Genomic DNA, 23,466 nt, shown 5'->3' with positions numbered 1-23,466 from the left:
CTCCTTTATAATATAAATCATTCTTGGGATGTTTGATTTCATTAGTCACAGGAGTATTTGGGTAAATGATTTTTTTTTTTTTAAGACTGTATTTATTTGAAAGAGAGAGAGAGAGCGCACGCAAGCACAGGGGAGGGGCAGGAGAGGGAGAAACAGGCTCCTGGCTAAGGCAGGAGCCTGACATGGGGGCTGGGTCCCAGGGCCCTGAGATGATGGCCTGAGCCAAAGGCAGACACTTAACAGACTGAGCCACCCAGGCGCCCAGTAAATGGTTTTTTAGGGGCGCCTGGGTGGCTCAGTGGATTAAGCCGCTGCCTTCGGCTCAGGTCATGATCTCGGGGTCCTGGGATCGAGCCCCGCGTCGGGCTCTCTGCTCCGCAGGGAGCCTGCTTCCTCCTCTCTGCCTGCCTCTCTGCCTACTTGTGATCTCTCTCTCTCTGTCAAATAAATAAAAAATAAAATCTTTAAAAAAAATGGTTTTTTAAAAAAGATTTATTTATTTTAGAAAGAGAGAGAGTGGGAAGGGCAGAGGGAGAGGGAGAGAGAATCTCAAGCATGCTTCATGCTCAGTGCTGAGCCCTGATGAGGGGCTTGATCTCAGGACCCTAAGATCACGACCTGAACCAAATCCTAAAGTCTGATGTTTAATAGACAGCACCAGCCACGTGCCCCTAGGGTAAATTATTTTAATACAAATTCCAGCAAACATTTCCTGAATCCCAGTATATGTTAGTATGAAATTCATGAAAAGATGAATAATACATGTCTCTGCCATTATAAAGAGCACCATCTAGCAAATGGGTTAAGGAATGGAAGACCAATTTGAAAACAACTAATTTCAATACACTTTTTTGCAGACATCATAGTAGACTGCATAGTAGACTGAGAAGTAGACACTAGTAGAGTAGGAGAAAAGCCAGGAAAGTATAACCCTGAAGCCAAGTGAAGAGTGTATATCAACAACCAAGAGAGATTATCTGTTAAGTGACTCTAGTAAATCTGGCTGAGATGAAGCCTATGAATTGCCCTGTAAGTGTAGCAATGTGGGGAAGACACTGTTCAAATTTTCAAGACTGGTTCTGGTGGGGTTGAGCATGTGAAAAGCTAATTTAGAATATGTTTAGGATTAGATGTTAGAATAGAATAGAAGGAAACAAATTAAACAGTGAACAGACTGTCCTCAACTCTTTCAAGGAATTTTGCTACAAATGTGTCACAGAAACACAGTAGTACAGAGAGAGGAAGTGGTATGAGGTTTTCTTTAAGATGGAAGAAACAATAGTGTCTTTTATGCTGATAGAAGTGACCCCACGGAGAGGGAGGATTAATAATGCAAGAATCAGAGGGAATATTCTTGAAGGTGACATGAGAGAAAATGGGAGTTAGTATATAAGTGGAGGAATTGTCTTTAAGGCAAAATATATGGATTACAGATACTGCTAAGAGGGTTGATAAGATGGTGTCTGTGGAAGGTTTCTGCTCTTCAGTTTTTCTGAGCGAAATGGAAAACTGGGTTATTAACTGAAACTTAGCATAAGGAAGAAGGGTGATGAGAGTTTGTAGAAAGGTGAGAACGTGAAATAGTCTTCTTGCAAATCCAGGAGATTGAGAGGGAGAAGATTTTGCTGTGTTACATTAGGGCTTACGTGAAAAATTTAAAGTGGAGCAGTGAGAGTTGTTTTATGCTTTTCTCCATTTGCATTCACTTGCACATATGCAGGTGTAGAGATGATGGAAGCTTGAATTCAACCAGAGCTGCAGTTATTTTTTTGTCCTGCAACTAAGAAGGTAGAGAGCAACAGGGAACTGGAGATGTGTCCCTGAGAGTGACTCTAATGACTAGCCATGGAATTAAAACTGGATAATGAGAAGGAAATTATATCAAGGAAGTAGGGATTATGGAATTGAGGTATAGTCAGAGATTGGAGGTTCTGGTAATTTGGAAAGGTTTTCTGAGGGGTAGAAGGGGGTCTGAGCTAGAAAGATAAGAGGCGTCCATCAGAGAGGGATATGCATGACATTGGGGTTGTAGCTAATTATGACAAAATCTATGTACATGGTAGTAATTTCAGTAAGTAAAGGGCATCATAGCAGGAGGGGAGTTCAAAGAACCTAGAGGCCACAAGGTAGAAAGAAACATGTGCATTGCTAGAAATCAGAACAAAAATATTGTCAAAGAGAGTGTTAGTGAACCAGGAAATGAAAATAATGAAGACTTTAAAGGGACTTATTTTTTATTTATTAATTTATTTAAAGGGCTTTATTAATCAATAGATGGCTAATAATAAGTAATAATGAGGATGTGAATAGCTGACTTGAGTTTCAGAGCTGGTAGAGGTGGATGAAGGGAGAACGTTGTCAAAGTGACAATGGGAAAGAAGAGGAATGCAGGACTGCCCCACCTCCAGGCCAATGGAACAAGGACTGTGGGGAACGTATCAGCCACCACATGAGAGACCATGTCCGTAGAGAAAAGCTATGTTTCCACTGAGCAATCAGGTGAGAAGAATATTCAAAGAAGAGATTAAGGATATGGAGGATTTTGCTGATGTCCAATTTTCATTTTTAAAAATTCATTGCGACATATTATACAGCTTAGTCTACCTTCATATATGCAGGACCTTGCCTTGGTTAGGCTTGGCAATACCATATATTTGTTTGTTTGTGTGTGGGGTTTTCTGCTGAGATTTTTGTGTGTTGAATGAGTCACTCCTGTTCTTGTTTCAAATTGAATATAAGAAAACAGGAAACAAAGATGAAAACTTAGTTTCCCACAAACTTGATTTAGTCTTACTACTCAAGCCTTCTTAACTGTGAAATACGGCTGTAACGTTTAATATATGCTGATAGTTTTTGATAAAAAATTCAGTAGTAACAAAAACAAGGAGAGATTAATTCCTTATAAACATATTGAATAAACCAATAAAATGCTGCTAAATATATTTTTGCTTTTCCTCTCTGAATTCTCAAGCAATATCTAAGGTAAACTTAACAAATGGTAAAGACACTGCAGTTAAGGGGCTCCTGGGTGGCTCACTTGTTAAGCATCTGCCTTTGGCTCCTGTCTTGTTCCCAAGGTCCTCGTCAGGGCTCTCTGCCCAGCTGGGAGTCTGCTTCTCCCTCTCCCTCTGCTTGCCTCTCTGCCTACTTATGCCCTCTCTCTGTCAAATAAATAAATAAAATCTTAAAAAAAAAAAAAAAGACACTGCAGCTAAGAGTGATAGGGTAAAGGTTTCCCATTTAAGGAAAAGAGAACTGCTAGTTTCTAAGAAGTGAATGAATTGGAGGGCGAAGTTTTACCCAGGGCTGTGACCCAGGATGTGCTCACCCAGGAATGACTTTTTGCCACCTGTGCAGCCCCAAACAGCAACCCTAGGCTTGCGATTGTCAGAATCAGAGAATTCATTATGGCATTCATACTTCAGGTCCTTGTGTCCTGAATTCTAATGATAATAACTGTACAGACTATGAGAAGTTATAGTTTTCAAAGTCATCTTATCTAATATCTCATTCAGTCTTCACACTGTGAAAGGACTGTTTTACAGATGAGAGTAAAACTCCAACAAGTTAAGGGACTTGCCCAAAGTTGCTCTCACTTAATAGGGTAGCTGGAAGCAAACTGTCTGATTCCAGGCCAGCATTTTTCCCCGCTGATCTCAGCGTTGTGATCTTTAAGCAGCTTCTTCTGCTTAGTAGAGAAAAGTTGGCTTGGTTTCCAGTGAGATCCCAGGACTCTACCCACACGACAACCAGACCAGCTCTGTCTTTACATATTCAGCTTCTGGCTTTTGATTCTGTTTGAAGGAAGGAATCTGTTGGTAATAAGCATTTGAAAATCACCATGTTAATGCATGTTATTCCTATGGTATCAAGTAATTTTGACTCTAGCTACTGTCGGATATTCCAGGTAAGGCAGGGAAAATTTTTCCTTCCCTACCTGGGGAAGTGCTTGGGTATTGCCCTTCTAGGTTTGAAGGGTACGAATGAGATCAGTAATAGTCAAGTGGCCTATACTTTGGTTGTATATTTGTGTGAGACTAGCTACTTATCATGTCATTCCAGAAAAGAAAAAGAAAAGGGCCTGGTGGGGTGTGGGGCGGGGGGAACAAGAGGAAAGAGTCTGTTTTGTCATGGCACTAGTTTAGCATTGTAATAATTAAAGCTTCTCTTAACTGACTAGCTAAACTATGACTTAGAATATACACTATTTACCCTATAATTAGGACACTAGCTTACTGGAACAAAAACATTACTACTCTTTGATTCCTGCTGGAGGGGCTTTATAGCTGTACAATTATATTCAGAGACATAAGAAAGAAATTACAGATTTTTAGGGAGAGGATAGAAGATTAAAATTTTATGATATTGAAAATATAAGTGAGTGTGAGTGGAATCAATCTATAAAAAATAAGGAATTTACCTTTGGGGGGCTTTGTTTACAGAAGTTTTCTTTAAAAATCATTATAGGGGCACCTGGGTGGGTCTGTTGGTTAAGTGTCTGCCTTGGACTCTTGTCGTGAACCCAGGGTCCTGGGATGGAGTCCCACGTCAGGGTCCCTGCTCAGCGGGGAGCCTGCTTCTCCCTCTCCCTCTCCCTGCTGCTCCCTCTGCTTGTGCTCGCTCACTCTCACTCTTTTTCTGTCAAATAAATAAATAAAATCTTTTTAAAAAATCATTATATAAGTGAATGTGATTTGGGCAGAAATATTAAATTATTTAACAAAATATCCTAATCTCTTAAGTACACTGAATATAGAACTAAGTTATACAAGACCCTTTTCATAATTCAGAACATATACTACTTGTATTCCTTTATTATTTTTTAAAATTTACATCAACATTTTTATTGTCATTAATGGCTAATATTTGTTGAGTAATTACTATGTGCCAGGCAAAGGGCTGAATGTTTGGCATGCATCATTTCACATAATTTGCACCACACATTATGGCGCAGGTAACACCATTACAACCATTTTTCAGACTGAAGCCCTGAGAGGGCCTGCCAGAGTCATATACCTGGCAAGTGAAGGGAGTGAGATTTTTACTGTGGTTGGTGTGAACTTGTATTCCTTTTAAAATTCTTCTTACTTTTCCTAAATACTCTGTAATGGTTGCCTGTCCCTAATATAAGCCCCTAATCCTGTATATCAAAGATAGATATATAGGCTTAAAGAAATAAATGATATTCCGTTATCGTATTAGTGCTAAAAAAAATCAAGAATTAGAATGGATTAGCTGTACCATTTCTATTGTATTTAAATAGTTGTTTAGTGCCCCAGCCTAAGCAATCAGACAACAAAAAGAAAAGGCATCCAAATCAGCAGGGAAGAAGTCAAACTTTCACTGTTTGCAGATGACATGATACTTTATGTAGAAAACCCAAAAGCCTCCACCAAAAAATTGCTAGACCTGATTTATGAATTCAGTAAAGTCACAAGATAAAAAATCAGTGTACAAAAATCTGTTTCATTTCTACATACCAATAATGAAGCAGCAGAAAGAGAAATCAAGGAATCAATCCCATTTACAATTGTACCAAAAACCATAAGACCTCAGGAATAAACCTAACCAAGAAGTAATGGATCTGTACTCTGAAAACTATAGAACACTTATGGAAGAAATCGAGGAAGACACAAAGAAATGGAAAAATATTCCATGCTCATATTTAATAAATATTATTAAAATGTCTATACTAACCAACGCGATCTACACATTTAATGCAATCCCTAACAAAATACCACCAGCATTTTCCACAGAGCTAGAAAAAACAGTCCTAAAATTCATATGGAACCACAAAAGACTCCAAACAGCCAAAGCAATCTTGAAAAAGAAAAGCAAAGCTGGAGACATCACAATTTTAATCTTCAAGCTATATTACAAAGCTATAGTGATCAAGGCAGTACTGGCACAAAAACAGACACATAGATGAGTGGAATAGAAAAGAAACCCAGAAATGGACCCCCAACTATATGGTCAACTAATCTTTGACAAAGCAGAAAAAAAATATCTGATTGGAAAAAGATCTCAATTGAAAAAAAGGTCTCTTCAACAAATGTTGCTGGGAAAACGGGACAGCAACATGCGAAAGAATGAAACTAGACCACTTCTTACACCACACACAAAAATAAACTCAAAATGGATGAAAGACCTAAATGTGAAACAAGAAACCATCAAAATCCTAGATTAAAACACAGGCAGCAACCTCTTTGACATGAGCCATAGCAAATTCTTGCTAGATACATCTCTGGAGGCAAGGGAAACAAAGGCAAAAATGAACTACTGGAACTTCATCAAGATAAAGATTCTGCACAGCAAAGGAAAAAAATCAACAAAATTAAAAGGCAACCTTCAGGATGGGGGAAAATATTTGCAAATGACATACCTGATAAAGGGTTAGTATCCAAAATCTATAAAGAATTTATCAAATGCAACATCCAAAAAAAAATAATCCAGTTCAGAAATGGGCAAAAGATATGAATAGTCATTTTTCCAAAGAAGACGTACAGATGGCTAACAGACACATGGAAAGATGTTTAACATCACTCATCATCAGAGACATATGAATCAAAACTATGGTGAGATATCACCTCATACCTATCAGAATGGCTAAAATGAACAACAGGTGTTGGCAAGGATGCGGAGAAAGGGGAACCCTCTTACAGTGTTGGTGGAATGCAAGCTGGTGCAGCCACTCTGGAAAACAGTATGGAGGTTCCTCAAAAAGTTAAAAATAGAACTCTCCTATGACCCAACAATTACACTACTATTTATCCAAGGAATACAAAAATATTGATTCAAAGGGGTATTTATAGCAGCATTATCAACAATAGCCAAATTATGGAAAGAGCCCAAATGATCAATTGATGAATGGGTAAAAAGATATGGTACACATACACAAAACATACACATACATACACACACACACACACACACACACACACACACGAATGTTAGTCATGAAAAAGAATAAAATGTTGCCATTTGCAATGATGTGGACAGAGCTACAGTGTGTCATGTTAAGAGAAATAAGTCACTCAGAGAAAGACAAATACCACATGATTTCACTCATAAGTGAAATTTAAGAAACAGAACAGATAAACAGGGAAAGGAAGGAAAAAAAGAGGCAAAGCATAAAAGACTCTTAACTATAGAGAACAAACTGAGGGTTGCTGGAGGGGAGGTGTGTGGGCAGATGTGCTAAATGGATGATGGGCATTAAGGTGGACACTTGTGATGAGCACTAGGGATTATATGTAAGTGCTGAATAACTAAATTCTTCTGAAACCAATATTGCCCTGTATGTTAGCTAACTGAAATAGAAATAAATACTTGAAACAACAACATAAAAAGGAAATATGGAAAGTGTCACACTCAAAAAAAAAAAAAAAAGCTGTTTAGTATTTCAGTCCCACTAGTAGAAAATAAGCTAATTCAATGTAAGAGGATGAATTTGGAACACCTCAGATTATAATTATGATTTTACATAATACATAGTTTACATAATAAAAGTCTATTTTATTAATATACATGATATCTTGAATAAAATTATTAAAGAATCACAGAATGATAGGGAATTATAAAAATTAAGTGTTAAACACTGAGAAGTCTAACTTCATCTCACTTGAGGCAGAAACCTTTTCCTTCAACATCCAACCTTTGTTTCTATACTTGGTGTCTGTGGAGGCTCATTACTTCACCATTTTGGAAGCTCTAAATATTTTTAAGTGTTCCATTATATTAAGCTGAAGTCTATCTTTCCCTGTAATTCTGCTGATTCTTATGAATTCTTCCATGACAGTCCTTCAGACATTAGAAGCCAGATTACCATCCTTGCTAGGTTCAACCTCCTCAGCTCCTCGAACTACTTCTCAAATGGTATCTTCGCTAGGTATCTTAACTCTGGTTGTCGCTAGTATTTTATCCCTCTTAAATCAGTCACATGTGCATCAGTGAGTCAAGTATTAGTTAAGCAATGTCCTCAATATTACTTAGCACTTGCTGTAAAAAATAATGTAGATCTGATATAATAAACAACAGAAGAGGGTACAGGATTTATAAGTAATTGATAGATAGATAGATGTTAAGTATAAGAGAGAGCTAAAAGAAGAAAAATCAGCCAAAGGCTAGTGTAGAAAGCCAAGTATAAGGTGATGAGGATCTGGACTGAGTAGCAATGGAAATGAAACAGAATGTTCAATACATGGGATGTTTCAAAGCAAACATCAACAAGATTTAGAAAATTGAGTAAATTGCATGAATAAAGGAAAGGAGATTCAAACCATAATTCAGGCTTCTAAGCCTAAGTGACTGATAAAAATGTTAGAGCTATTTTCTAAGACTGTGGAAGGGAGCACCAGTTTGGGAGTAAAAGGCAGATAATAATGATTTTGCTTGAGTTTGGAGCAAAATTAGGATAAGCATTTAGAAAGCCTCTCTTAGAGGTACAGAAATGTGGAACTAGAAGTTTATATATCTGAGATAGAGGCAGGAGACCATCAGATTTAAGATGACTGTTACAGTCTGAGAAACGATTAGTCTGATGGAGAGACCAAGGGGAATAAAGAACAAAAGTCCTGGGACTAAGCATTGAGTAGTCAGACAAGTTGATATGGTTCCTGCCAGAAATCACAGAGTAGTAGAAGAGAAGCAAATCTTCGTGCAAGTCACATTTAAAAGATACTGGTTAGGGGTGCCTGGGTGGCTCAGAGGGTTAAAGCCTCTGCCTTTGGCTCAGGTCATGATCCCAGGGTCCTGGAATCAAGCCCCCTATAGATCTCTCTGCTCAGCAGGGAGCCTGCTTCCCTTTCTCTCTGCCTGCCTCTCTGCCTGCTTGTGCTGCTCTGTCTGTCAAATTAAAAAAATCTTAAAAAAAAAAAAAAAAAGACACTGGTTAGCTGGTGTCCTGGAAATGTTGACTAGATGAATAGTAACAGTGATAATAGGAAAGTCAGTTTGAATTCTAAAACACCCTATTATGTTGGCCCCGAATTCTAACATTCTACTTTTTTTAGTCCTCAGGATTTCTGAAGCACACTCAATGTTGAAAAAAGAAAAATGTACTAATTTTGGCTGTCACCACTAAATATTCTTTTTACAAGTAAATACTTATTTAGTTTTCTTAAGTATTAGAAATAATTAACACAGTATAAGAATAGGTGGGCTTATGTTTTTTATTGCAGTGGGGTAGTCTGTAAACATGAGATTCATGAGACACAAATATGCAGATATAAAGAAACCAGCCATGTGAATGATTTGTCTACATAAGACTTACACCTAGATATAACCAGATGATTGATGATTCATGGTATTTTGTGGAATACTGACCTTTGTTGGTAATCCCGTTTTTTTACAATTGTATATAATTATATGCTTGTGATTAAGAGTACAAAATTCCAAAAGCTCATAGAAAATGTACATTTGAGTGTTTCAGGTGTTATCATTTTAGAAGACTTTTCCTTTAAATATGGCATTTCTGATTTTTCAAAAGTAGCCCTTTGATTGTGTGTGTGTGTGTGTGTGTGTGTGTGTGTGTGTGTAGCTGGCTGTCTATTGATACAAATACCTTGCTTTCATTATCCTGGGAAGGGGAGAAAGTTTATATGCTACATATAATGTTGTCATCAAAATGATCTTCCTGAATTATTTTGTGTGTGTGTGTTTGTGTGTACAGCCACAATTCCTTCAGGAGACATCTACCAAGGCAAATGCAGGTTTCCAGTGTTGATTTTAGCATGGGCACAGAACCCGTTTTACAAAGAGGAGAAACAACAACCAGCATTGGGAGGATAAAACCAGAGCTCTACAAACAGAAATCAGTTGACTCTGAAGGCAACAGGCAAGAAGATATCAAAACTTGTGGGAAACTTAACTTCACCCTCCAGTATGACTATGAAAACGAACTTCTAGTTGTTAAAATTATCAAAGCCTTAGATCTCCCTGCTAAAGACTTCACAGGCACTTCTGACCCTTACGTGAAGATGTATCTTCTTCCAGATAGGAAAAAGAAATTTCAGACCCGTGTGCACAGAAAGACTTTAAATCCTCTATTTGATGAAACGTTTCAATTTCCAGTAGCATATGATCAACTAAGCAACCGAAAACTACATTTCAGTGTGTATGATTTTGACAGATTTTCTAGACATGACATGATTGGGGAAGTGATTCTTGATAATTTGTTTGAAGTCTCTGATCTCTCCAGGGAAGCCACAGTGTGGAAAGATATTCATTGCGCTACCACGGTAAGTAATAATTCCCCCAATATATTGGTTTTTATTTGACTTGCAGTGGTATATAAAACTAATTATCACCCAGCTTATTGGAGTAAGTTTACAAATTATAGAATTTATATGCTAAGAACCTGCAAAGGTAGGCTTTGATTACATACATAATAATAATTTAGGCACCTAATACAATATTACTAATTATGTAAATTAAAAATAGCTTTTTAAGTTACCAAAAATAGTAGTGTTTCCTCTTAGAAAATGTTTATTTGTAACCTGTCTCCTTATAGTTAATACTGACTTTCATTATTTAAGAAAATTTTCTCAGATCAAACCTAAAATGTATTTTGATGCTATTTTGAAAAGCCCTTGTTTGAATTTAAAGCAGCCCATTCCTACAGAGGCTTTCGTGAACTAGATATGATTACAGAATTTGAAATGCTGAATGATCATAAGTGACTGTTTATATTAGGATTTTTCATTTACATTATAAAATGCTTTCCCTGAATATAAAATAATAACTTTAGTAATGAAAATTGGGAAAACAGTAAAAACTGTACAAAATTAAAATACTCTATAGTGCTACCAATTATGTGTAATATTATGGCATATTGTTTTCTAAATTTTTTCTATACATGTTTTTTAAAATTACTGAGATCAAACTAAGTTTGAAAATTCCCACACTGGTTTTCTTTCATGCTACATTTGCTTTAGTGCATGATGTTTAAATGTATGATCTATTTACCTAACCATTCTCTTCCTGTTGGACATTTGAGTTAGGCATAAATTTCATTATGCTGAAAATTATTGTGTTTTTTGTTCCATAAATCTTTATTTGAGATTATCTGTCTAGGACAGAATTATGGAATTGGAACTAGAGAACTGTTTGCTTAGGTTAGATTGCAGCATTGTTTTGATTTGGTTTTGTTTTGTTTTGTTTTGTTTTTAAGAGAGAGACAGGGGCGCCTGGGTGGCTCAGTGGGTTAAGCCGCTGCCTTCGGCTCAGGTCATGATCTCAGGGTCCTGGGATCGAGTCCCGCATGGGCCTCTCTGCTCAGCAGGGAGCCTGCTTCCCTCTCTCTCTCTCTCTCTGCCTGCCTCTCTATCTACTTGTGATCTCTCTCTGTCAAATAAATAAAATCTAAAAAAAAAAAAAAAAATAAGAGAAAGATCATGAGCCAGTGGGGCTGTGGGGGGGGGGCGAGGAGGGAGAAAGAGAAACTTAAAGAAGCTCCATACTCAGCACAGAGACCAACATGGGGCTTGCTCTCATGACCCTGCTCTCATGACCCCAAGATCATGACCTGAGCAGAAATCAAGAGTGGGACACAGCCAATTGAGCCATCCAGACATCCCTGATTTCTTGATTTTTCAATGGAGACATTTAATTTTTAAAACATTTTTTATTATTATGTTAGTAACCATATAGTACATCATTAGCTTTTGATGTAGTGTTCCATGATTCATCATTTGCATATAACACCCAATGTTCATTACAACACGTGCCATCCTTTATACCCATCCCCCCACTCTCCTCCTCTCTAAAACCCTCAGCTTGATTCCCAGAGTCCATAATCTTTCATGGTTCATCTCCCCCTCTGATCCCCCCCGCCCATTATTTAATTTTTTACCACCAGATTGTCTTTATTAATTTGCCATCTTTTGTCCAAATTTTGCCAAAATTTATAATCTTAAAATGTAGCAGGTTTTTAAAAAGATTTTATTTATATATTTGAGAGAGAGTGAGTGGAAGAGAGCATGAGAGGGGAGAAGATCAGAGGGAGAAGCAGAGCAGGGAGCCGGATGCCAGACTTTATTCAGGGACTCCAGGATCCTGACCTGAGCCAAAGGAAGTGGCCCAACCAACTGAACCACCCAGGTGCCCAAAATGTAGCAGTTTTTAATAGAGATAAGGGATTATTTTAAAAATAGTTATATTTTTTTTTAAATTTTTTTTAATATTTTATTTATTTGACAGAGAAATCACAACTAGGCAGAGAGGCAGGCAGAGAGGAGGAAGCAGGCTCCCTACAGAGCAGAGAGCCCGATGTGGGGCTTGATCCCAGGACCCTGAGATCATGACCTGAGCCGAAGGCAGAGAGGCTTAACCCACTGAGCCACCCAGGTGCCCAAAAATAAAATTATATTTTAATTCAAAGTAATTCCTTTTTTATTTTTCCCCCATCAGTTTTTTACTAATTAAAATCAGTATTTGGGGGTCATCATATTTTCACTATAATTATTATATGGATAAGGTAACTTAAAATTTTATACTTCCAATATGTTGCATTGTATCATCATAACATTTTCAATTGTTAGGTTTTTATTCCATGGTTTCCAACATTTATAGGGAACAAAGAAGAAATTTTCAAACTGGATCATATTTCAAAGGTACATTGGGGCTTTTTTTATTTCATGGTGTTTTTCACCTTATTACTTATATTCCTACAGGGAAAAAATGGTGAGGAGTGATTTTTATGTTTTAAAAAAATATGACACTTCCGGAATTCTACAAATACAGATAATTATTAATTAATTGTTAGGTCATTTCTCTCTTGATTCCCCAATCTTGTATTATTACTTCTTTTATTCATCCAACAAATATTTGCTAAGTGCTTACTATGGGTTTGGCATGTTCTAAGTAATAGGGATGCAAAAAATTGTTTTGAAACATGTTCTTGGGCCCATGTGGGAAATCTAGGATAACTTCCCCATCTCAAAGTTCATAGTAATCTTAGTCACATCTGCAAAGTCCCTTTTGCTACATAGGTAACATAGTCACAGATTCTGGAAATTAGGATATGGCTATCTTTGGGGTGTCTTTATTCTGAGCATAACATCTATAGACATTTTCATTTCAATATTCTGGATGCAAAAAGCAGTAGGCAGATAGTAAAATCTATTATTAAATTATTCTAGCCAAATGATATTTCTCTGTAACTGGAACATTGAGCCATTGTTCTAGATACTGTTTAAGGCTTTTCTGTTGGGAAGATAGTAATGAAACCTCAATTTCTTGACTATGACACCAAAGCTCACAATATACACTAGTATCATCTGTATGGATAGTGTAATGTTTAAGTAAATCTTCTCTTCAGCTTTTAAAAAGTCATTAAACAATTTTATATTTCAGATTAATAAAGTGAAAAAATATAGGTTGAAGTTTGATTAAGAAACTATCTTTTCTTACACATTTTAACTTTAAATAATTTCATATAGAAATACAGTTTCCTACAGAGAGGGAGAAAGAAAAGAAATAAAAAGAAATGTAGTCATACACCTTCACTTATCCAAGTTTTACAGAAACATGAAAAGGTGATCCAGCTATGTGAATACAGATTTAAAAGAATTTATGTAACAGACAAAACATATTTGAATTAAAATATTAGTTCTTTTTATATCAGGAGACACTAATGACAAATACACATAAATAACTGGTTAAACATAGATTTTAAGCCATTCTTACAAAGTTCTTATTTGAAATAATCATGTGCAAGTTTTTGTTTTTTTTTAAATATTTTATTTATTTATTTGACAGATGGATGGAGATTACAAATAGGCAGAGAGGCAGGCAGGGGGTGGGGGGGAAGCAGACTCCCTGCTGAGCAGAGAGCCCAATGCGGGCTCTATCCCAGGACTCTGAGCCGAAGACCTGAGCCGAAGGCAGAGACTTAACCCACTGAGCCACCCAGGCGCCCCTTGTACAAGTTTTTTAAAAGAGGACCTTTATATACTGCAAACCTCCAACTCAAAAATTCTAAAATTTAGTCAAAAAATTTTGTCATCAACTTGAAATAGTGGGTATATCTTTATAACTTCTTTCTTTTTTTTTTAAGATTTTACTTATTTATTTGACAGCGAGAAATCACAAGTAGGCAGAAAGGCAGGCAGAGGGGGAGAGAGAGAAGCAGACTCCCTGCTGAGCAGAGAGCCCCATGCGGGACTCAATCCCCGGACCCTGAGATTATGACCTGAGCCAAAGGCAGCTACTTAACCCACTGAGCCACCCAGGCACCCAGTATATCTTTAATGTTTAATGAATCTCATTAGTATCATTAAGTCCTGCTTTACTATCATATCGATATAAATGCCATGGACTTCTTACTTCTTCAGGCCAATGATATAATTATTAAAAATAGAATTCTATGGAAATCAGAGTTGCTGCTTTTTTGCAATTATTGTTTTTAATTATCTTGTGTCTCATTCCAACAAATTTTTAACATAGAGTCTCTGTCACAGTTTTTTTTCCCCTATGTATCCAAAGTCCCATTCAAGGCCTTATTCAAAAAAATCTTCCTAGGCCAGTACATTAAATGAAATTGATTTTTTTCCTGCATCACTGGATTCTAACTTCAATTTGACTATGTAAGTACTTACTGAGAACTTTCTACGTACAAAGCTTATACTTCATTCTAAAGTGGAAATAAAGATTAGTAAAATATAACTTTTGGTCAAGAACTTTAGCCTGATAGAAAAAACAAGTAAAGAAGTATATGCTAATACATACATAACACTATATAATATCTTCCTGATAGTCTCCAAAAATGTGGTCTTGTTCACACACACACATTTCCTCTCTCTCTCTCATACAGATTATTCTAATATGAATATAGTATAAAAGATCACCATACGAGGATGACAGAATTCTGTAAAAAGGAGATGTTTCTTGAAGAAAAAACAGCATGAGGAAAAAAAAAGAAAGCAGGTTCTAGAACGTTTTCAGGGGGAAAACAGTAGGCTTGTGAGTTCAGGAATATGAGATGAAGAAGGAACTAAAGGGAACCAAAAGTAGAATGCTCTATTTAAACTACAATCAGTATGCCCTTTATTTGCTATAAAGGTTTATATTTTGTTTTTATCAGGAGAGTATAAACTATTGGAGCTGTTACCTTCTATGGCATCATGTGTACACTGGATAGGAATGGGGGCTTATGAAATGTAAGGGGCCAGGTAGGAATCTAACATGGCAGTGTAGGTAAGATGAAATGAAGACTGGCTGAGGCTGGTAGCAATGGAAATGGAAAGAAGCTAACATTTGCAATGGAAGTGCCATCTGTGACATGTATTTAAACATGTTCCAAGTAGATGTCTTATGTCCTCCCCTTGCCTCTAGGAAGGATTTCTGGAAGACAGAAATCATCTTGTATATCTCTTGTATTCTTTACAGTGTATATGAGCACTTCATAACTAATCAGTAAATACTTGTTGAAAAAATTAATGTAGCAAATTTTTATAGACGGTCAAGTGTAAAAATGTATGTAAGTATCAATCTACCACTACCAGAAGGAAAAAACAATGCAATCTTGTGTGCTATTGTTTACAAATTTATAAACATTTGCTTAGCTCTATTTGTTAACACCACTTTCTGTAACAAAAAATTAAAAATTTATTCAGTGTGTGGCATAAATTCATACACAAAATAAAGCAGGAATATTTTATTGTCAGAAATCCTATCAGGTTGAAACAAAGTCACACGTTTTGTATTTATAATTTCGTTACTAATTATTTCTATACAAGAAGGATTAATATTTTTATCAGGAATTAGCAAGGTTTTTAAAATTTAAGATTGGGAGTGAAAAGGAAGGTTAAGGAATAAGGAAATGAAAAGGTATGTCTTTATTCTTTGCAAAAATTAATTTTCACTTTAAGGATCATCCCACTATATACCAGAAATGTGGCAAGCCAGTCACTGCTTGCACTAGTATAGAAAGAACTCCCAACATAGGGAAAAATCACATTGAAGAACAGTGTGTACCCTATGCGACTATTTTGACAATAAGAAAGAAATATATATTTATATGTTAATATATATTAGTAAGGCCTATTTAAGGACACACAAGAAACTAATAGTAGTTACTGTTGGCAAAAATGATAGAAACTAGATGAATGTAGAAAAGGAATAATTTGCAACATATTGCTTTATATACATTAATTTTTAAGCTATGTAAGTATATTTTTCAAATTTTTAATTAACTTTTTTCAAGAAGTCACTCTTTATAAAGACTAATGTATTTTGAATATTTAAATGCAGTGATCTCATGCACACTCAAGAAGCCACTGAAAGTATAGGTAGTTAAAGAAAAGCTTTTCTGTTTTTGAATAAAACTACCTCTATTTTACATATTTATTTACTCATCTAATCAATGAACTTTTTTTTCAGCACCAGTGATGTTCTAGACACTTAGGAATTCTCACAGGAAAAGAGAGTATATGCACGGAACCACACTGACCTGGTTTACAGCTATTAAGTACTTGAATCTATTATCTTTTAACTAAGGATCTGTCAAGTTTGAAAGAGTAGAACTTGACATGCCAAATACAAAGAAATTATTGTGTTCATTGTACCAATCAGAGTACTGAATGTACTAGCTGAGCATGAGTTTGAAATAATGTATTTTAATACACAGTACCAAAGTAGCTTTAAATGTTAAAAAATTTTTTTTTAATTTGTTTTGTTTCTCGTGATATATTTTTAATTTTTCCAATGAGCATCCTGAATCTATTCCAGGATCAAAATAATACTATCTTTTATTTTGTTTTGTTTTTTTGCATTTAGCTATCAACTCTCTTTTAAAATTTGTTAACTCTGGAATAATTTGGTATCCAATAACATTTTAGAGAGTGGCAAAATTCCAACTTCATTCTAAAGAAAAAAGTGTGGTGGAAGGCAAGGCAGTAGAGAGTAAAATTTTTGGTCAGCAGCCACCTAGCTCAATCGTTGGGTTGCAGCAAGCAATATTACAGTCATAGGCCTGCAGATTGGGGGACAATGAACCCATATCTTCTCCTTGTTAGGCATTCCTAATTTTCTCTTTCATCTCTGCACTAAGCCTGATTCTGGAGTGTCAAAGATACCACATATGCTAATAATGGACCATCATTAACTGACTGTTAACTCAAATGATGCAAATAAATTCTATGACCTACCTATAAGGTCTTTTATTCATTTTGCACGAATTTATAGCATGTACCTATGTAGCAATATAAAATCAAATTAAGATTAAGTTCAAAATAATAGAGACTATCATAAACTATCCAAAGATTATGCAGCTTCTCAAAGTGTGGCTTTTTTCTTGGCTTCAGCTGCTGCTCAACTCAAACAGACTGTTAAGGGACTTTGTCGCCACAAAACAAACAAACAAACAAACAAACAACTAAACAACTAGTAGTTGCCAGAGGGGAAGGGAGTGGAAGGAAGGGAAAATGGGAGAAAAGGGGAAAAAAACATAAGGAACTTTGTTTCATGAATATTTGGTATTTAATAAATGACCATAGTTTTTATATTATTTTGAAAGTTAAATCTCATCTGTGTACATTTAGAGAACAGGGCTTCAGTGTTCCATGTGTTTTGACTGCCTTTGTATTTCACATGAAGATTGTTGGCAAATTAGCTTTAAAATAGCCCACAACAATTAAATTAGCCCTTTATTATCAGGTTAAGTAGTAGATTCCTGTAATACTGGTTACAGCGTTATGTTTCACAAAACAAAAAAAAAAAAAGTTAATGCATATCTAAAACTTAAATTGATGCCACCAGTTTTAGTCTTAATTCAACACTGAAGCCACACTTTTTAGAGAATTGTTGGGTAAGCACAGTAAGGTCTTCTGAGTCACTGAAAAATAGTCAAAAATTGATACCTGATCATATTTTAGGCATAGTATTTGGGGTTGTTCAAAAAGGAAAAAAAATTTTTTTTTGCCTAAATTCATTGCATCCACATAATTTCCAATTTAAATTCCTACCTTGCTTGACTTGTAAAGATTATAATGCTGTCTAACTTCTCTATCACCCTGGGGTCTCTCCTTCTCCCTGCTTCCCCTTTGCCTCCCTCAAACCTGCTCATCCTGCTACCCTCTCCCCCTCTGGCTCCTGTTGGAAGCCCTGCAGCCTAATCACTGAGAACTTAGGCTCTGGGACAAACTAACAAGCTTTGCCTCCCTGCTGTGTCACTTCTCTCTATGGCTTTGAGCAAGTTAGAAAATCTCTCTGAACCTTAATTACCTTATCCGTAAAACAGGAATTATGAGAAGGCAAACCCATAGTTTGTTGAATAGAGTAAATAAGATAAATGCTAAGGAGAGCCAAGCATTCATCAATGCTTACTGTATGTTAGCTGCCAAGAAGTATTACAGAATGCTATCATCAGGGTATGGTTTCGGTTGTTGTTGATGTGGCGTACATATTAAACAGGAATAAAGACCTCGGTGTTAAAAAATGGTTATGTCCTATTATTATGGTAGGAGATAATTTTAGGTGGTATGTTTTTCTATGTAGTGTGGAAAGTTTTGTGCAAGAGTTTATTTAAATCTTATTAGTTACTGTATACTGTGATTCAGTGAGTATATAATTTTTTTATGAAGTATAGACTCATAATGTCACACTGCATGCCTCTCATCTGCAACCTAACCTGACTCTTCCTTTTACACCAGGCACTCTTCCTCTTTGTTCCTTTACCAATCTCTGCATGTGCTTATTAAGTGCATCTTATCAAACTTCGGGAGCTAAAGATGCTAGATATACTCCATGTGTCCCTTCAGGTTCACTCTCTACCATCCTCCTTGCTATCTGGTACCTCAGTTATGTCCACAGACACTGTTCTTGGAATTCTGGCAAGAGATGTTAGGGCAGGAGGAGAATGTCATTTGGATAAGGATTCTCTCATCTTTCTCTGAGAGATTGTCTCTGGCTCACAATGTCCTTCACCTGAGGGCACAGTTCCTCTCAAAGCAGCCTTTTCTTTTCACCACTTTTTCCTTCTGAGTCCAGGTAGCTGTCCCCCTACCCTTGTCCTTTCAGACCTAGGGGTCATCACAACCTCCCCTGTTACCAGTGTCCAGTGCTGTACCCTCTTTTGTGGCTTCCCTACCTCTGCTTACATCTCTGTAGATAGTCCATTCATTAAGCCCTCTGGAATTAGTCTAGTTTGTGTGTGCCATCTCTTTCCTCCTGGATCTCTGACTGACAACCTAAAGAAAAAAAAAGAACAACAAAGAATTCCTGATTGCAAACAACTTAATTTCTTATAACCTTCTTGGACTTTGCCATGTGTCTGATATATTCTGTATGTTCACTACCTTTAGTCCTTTAAAAGCTTGATTGTAAGACAAAGCCTCCAGCCACAGAAAGTGAGAAAATGTCTAAAATCCTCTAATCTTTATACACAGAGAATTTCAAAGGAACTCCTTAAAATGGAATCTCACATTTCATCACAATTGAAAAAGTCAGAATTTCTGCCTCTTAAAAACCAAGATTTCAGACAGGAATATTACACCATTTATTTAGAGTCATCTGGAAAAGTCTGTGTTAATATTACAGGTTTCAAAACATGCTTATGTGCCGAATTTCTTACTTAAAAAATTCAAAATAGAAACGCTCATAAAACACTATGCATGTCCTTGGTTTTTAAGTAAAATGTACTGAATAATTTAACCTTTTCTTAAGAGTGGTGATCTTTATGACTGTTAGCATAATAAATTTAAAAAGCAGATTTTTATTTCTGTCCATTGCTCTTCTATTACACTGTTTCATCTCCATTAAAAGTATAAATGCTTCTTGAATTCCTTACCTCTCCAATTTATTGCTTTTAGGTTTCTAATAAAATACCTAAGTTGGGAGAATTATATACAAATAAAATCAATACATCTTAAATATTGGCCTGTGATCTTTTTCTCAGAGTAAAATGCATGAGACTTGTAATAGGTCAGAAGTCTTTTCATATTAATTTTAAAATTCTAGAGTATGTTTGGAGTAGGGTTTCAAGAACACTCATGACCAGATCATGTGGTCATATTGTTTTAAAATTGCTAGAGTGTTCAAATGTTGTCCTTTAATTTTATAGTTTAGAAAATGAAGGCTTGGAATGTTTAAAAAAAAAAAAAAATCACTAATGTTCACCCAGCTGATTAATAGAAGATCCAGAACTAGATTTTAAATCTTTAACTCTTAGTTCAGTGTTCCTTGTCTTGAATTATATTGGAGTGTTACCATGTTTGGAATATACTAATAAGAAATAAAAAGAATTGAATTTTTTTTTAACATGGAAGTTCAATTTTCAGCTTACAGGGTTGAAATCTCAAAATACATAATTTGAATTAAAGGAATTTTTAATACACTTATGACAAAAATATGAGTTTAAGGCCTTTAAAATATATAATACTATCAAATCTACTTTGTTAACAACTTGTATAAAAATGCATGGAGAATTAAATAATGACTCTCTTGGCCTTATTTAAAAGAATAGCTGGAATCAATGTTCAGGAAATTTCTAGGCAATTTTTCCTCTCAGACATAATTAGTGAGAAACCTGTATTTGGGGTATAATTGAATTTTATCATTTGTGTGCCCCTGATTTTAATATTTGGAACTTGCAGCAGATAAGCAGAAGCTCTTCAGCCCCAGGACATGCTAGCAACATCTGTTGCAAATTTTAGGAGTTCAGTATAGTTCTAAAAGTACCATGAGTTAAAGTTGTCCCTTTCTTGCACTTAATTAGTTTATTATTAACATGCTCTTATATAGTGAAGGGAATATGCAATTGATTTTAAATGTGAACGTTCAAAATATTCTCCTCCTTCTTTCTAATAGACTGCATTAAAATTTCCTGTAAATTAAGTCACTGATTTTCCAGTTTCTGAAGAATTTTTTCAAAGAAACATAGCACTTCATCTACTGGCTTTGAAATCTAAGACCATGAAAACAATTTAAAGTTTCTTGTCCTGACTAGTAAAATTTGAAACACTGTTTCTGCTGGGGAAAGTCACAGAGGGAAGCAGAAATCTACAGGAACTGAATGAAGTGAGTCTAGTTTCACTGGAAACCTGGGTCTGCTCCCTTCTGGTTCCAATACTTTGGGTAAGTTGCTTCACATTTCTGAACTCGTTTCCTCATCCACCAAAAAAAAAAAAAAAAAAAAAAAAAATGCTTATAATAATACCAACCCCACAGGAATATTTTGAAAATAAAAGGAGATAATAAATGTGAACTTCTTGTAAAAGTTGCCAAGTGTTATTTATCACCAACATGCTATACTCTTGCACACAGCCATTTTTATCTACTTGATTTCTAATATCCCAGTGTCTTCCATGTTTTAAATTTCTTACCCTAATAATTAAATTTCCTAAATGAATCACCTTGGTATTTTTTTTAAATGAATGAGACACTTTTTCTTTATTCTTTTCTTCAATCTTGAACTTGAATAAAATATGACAATGTTATAAGAGACTATGCCATGGCTTATATTTCATTCAGTCTTTCTATAAATTTATTTTATTTTTTTTTAAAGATTTTATTTATTTATTTGACAGAGAGAGATCACAAGTAGATAGACAGGCAGGCACAGAGAGAGAGAGGGAAGCAGGCTCCCTGCTGAGCAGAGAGCCCGAAGCGGGACTCGATCCCAGGACCCCGAGATCATGACCTGAGCCGAAGGCAGCGGCTTAACCCACTGAGCCACCCAGGCGCCCCAATCTTTCTATAAATTTAATTCACTAAACCAGAGATCTTACTGACTGAATATCAATTTTATTCATATCTTTGGAGTGCTTTTAAATTTTTAAATGCTCTATGTACAATCTGACACCCCACGGTAAGTAAAGGGATGCTTTACAAGTACAGGTACTTATCAAATACCAGTCTACAAGAGAGCCAATAACCAGAAGCAGGAAAGTATGCCCAGTCAGGTTTTTGTCAAAGCAAATAGGCTGCAAATAGTTAACTACAGTCTAATTATGCAGAGTCGCAAGTGTGATATATTGGCCATCCAGATCCAGAGAAAATAATGGATAAAAGAACATTTTGTAGGGGCACCTGGGTGACTCAGTCAGTTGAATGTCCAGCTCTTGGTTTAGGTTCAGGTCATGATCTCATGGGTTGTGAGATCAAGCCCCACAGGGCTCCACACTCAGCAGGGAGTCGGCTTGAAGGATTCTCTCCCTCTGCCCCTACCCCAAATTGCACACGTGCACACACCTTCTCTTTCTCTCTCTCAAAGTAAATAAATCTTTTTTAAAAAGAAGATTCTGTAACAGGCTAGTTCCCTGCTCTGCCCACCTACAGAATAGGGATCTTAAACCCATCAATTCAACTAACTCCATTTAGTTCTCCTATTTACCAGGCACTCTTCTGGATGTCTTAGAGCATAATCTGTCCCCAGTGCATAAGGCCTACTTTCTAGAAAAGCGAGGCAGGTAATACTGAAGGAAATATGTAGTGTGTCCAATGAACGAAATGCTATGTGCCATGGAAAGAGCTTTTAGTTTTACTTTGAGTGACATGTGAGACCATTGGTGGCTTTTGATCAGAAGTGAGCCACGGTGTCACTTAGCATCAATAAGATCTCTGACTACTATATGGAGGATAGACACTGAGGAACAGAGGTTGTTTGGTTCATGGCAAATCATGCTCAAAGACCAGATTGTCTTTGCCAGTAATTTGTTTAACATGGGTTCACTCTAGGAATTATAATGTATAATCATATTGCACAAACAAACAGCATACAGGATAATGTCTTTTAGTATGCCAATAAAGAGATACCAAGCCAATAATAGATTAATTACACTATCGTTTCAGGCCAAGAGGAAATGAATGAAATAAAGTCCACATTTAGTTGAGGTATTCTTTTTAACAATTTTGTTCTCAGTAGAGTTGGTCTTTCCAACTGAAATGTGGGTATTAGCTGCTGGCCTAGTAGGAGCTGGGAGGGTGTAGCTAGCAGGAGACCACACCAGTACTGCAGACGAAATGGGCTGCTTGGAAGGTTATTTACTCGAGGGAGACAGCTTGCCTCGCTGCCTGGGATGAGTAGATTTGCCCAGGCAGAAGCACGTGTCCCTTCTTGTCCTGAGACTGCTGCACAGTTCCACAGCACTGCCAAGAGTAGCCTGGCCATGGCAGGGGTAGGTGTTTCAAAATCTACAGACAGCTATTTAGATCAACAAAGAGTAGACTTGCCCAGACCAAACACTCTCAAGTTACGGGTCAAATTTTGGCTTTTAAAGTTTTAAGGTCCATCACTTGATGGACACCCTGCCATTACTCTGATAGCAATAATGTAATGATCTTCTATTCATGTGCAAGAATTTGGTAAGAAAGTTTTAATATCTAACTGCACAACAATGTCATTGAGATAAGCTATACAAAACAAGTCCAAACCACAAACAATGTTGTCCAAAGCAAGCATTCAAAACATGTTTGTTTGTTTGTTTTTAAGATTTTATTTATTGATTACAGAGAGAGCAAATGAGTGAG

At 36.2% G+C, this 23,466-nt stretch overlaps 1 protein-coding gene across 2 annotated transcripts in view; it reads left to right on the top strand.

Moving 5' to 3' along the window:
- The window catches only part of SYT10 (synaptotagmin 10), a 66,761-nt gene that overhangs the window by 24,810 nt on the left and 18,485 nt on the right, over positions 1-23,466 (top strand). For both annotated transcript variants that reach the window (XM_046012659.1, XM_046012658.1), the window contains exon 3: positions 9,671-10,238. In XM_046012659.1, coding sequence (XP_045868615.1) covers positions 9,671-10,238 — 568 coding nt within the window. The remainder of the gene's footprint in view (positions 1-9,670; positions 10,239-23,466) is intronic.

The sequence above is a fragment of the Meles meles genome, chromosome 7 (assembly GCF_922984935.1).
Source record: "Meles meles chromosome 7, mMelMel3.1 paternal haplotype, whole genome shotgun sequence".
NCBI lineage: Eukaryota > Metazoa > Chordata > Mammalia > Carnivora > Mustelidae > Meles > Meles meles.
The sequence above is the reverse complement of the archived record's forward strand: the minus strand, read 5'-3'. Positions and strand labels throughout refer to the sequence as shown.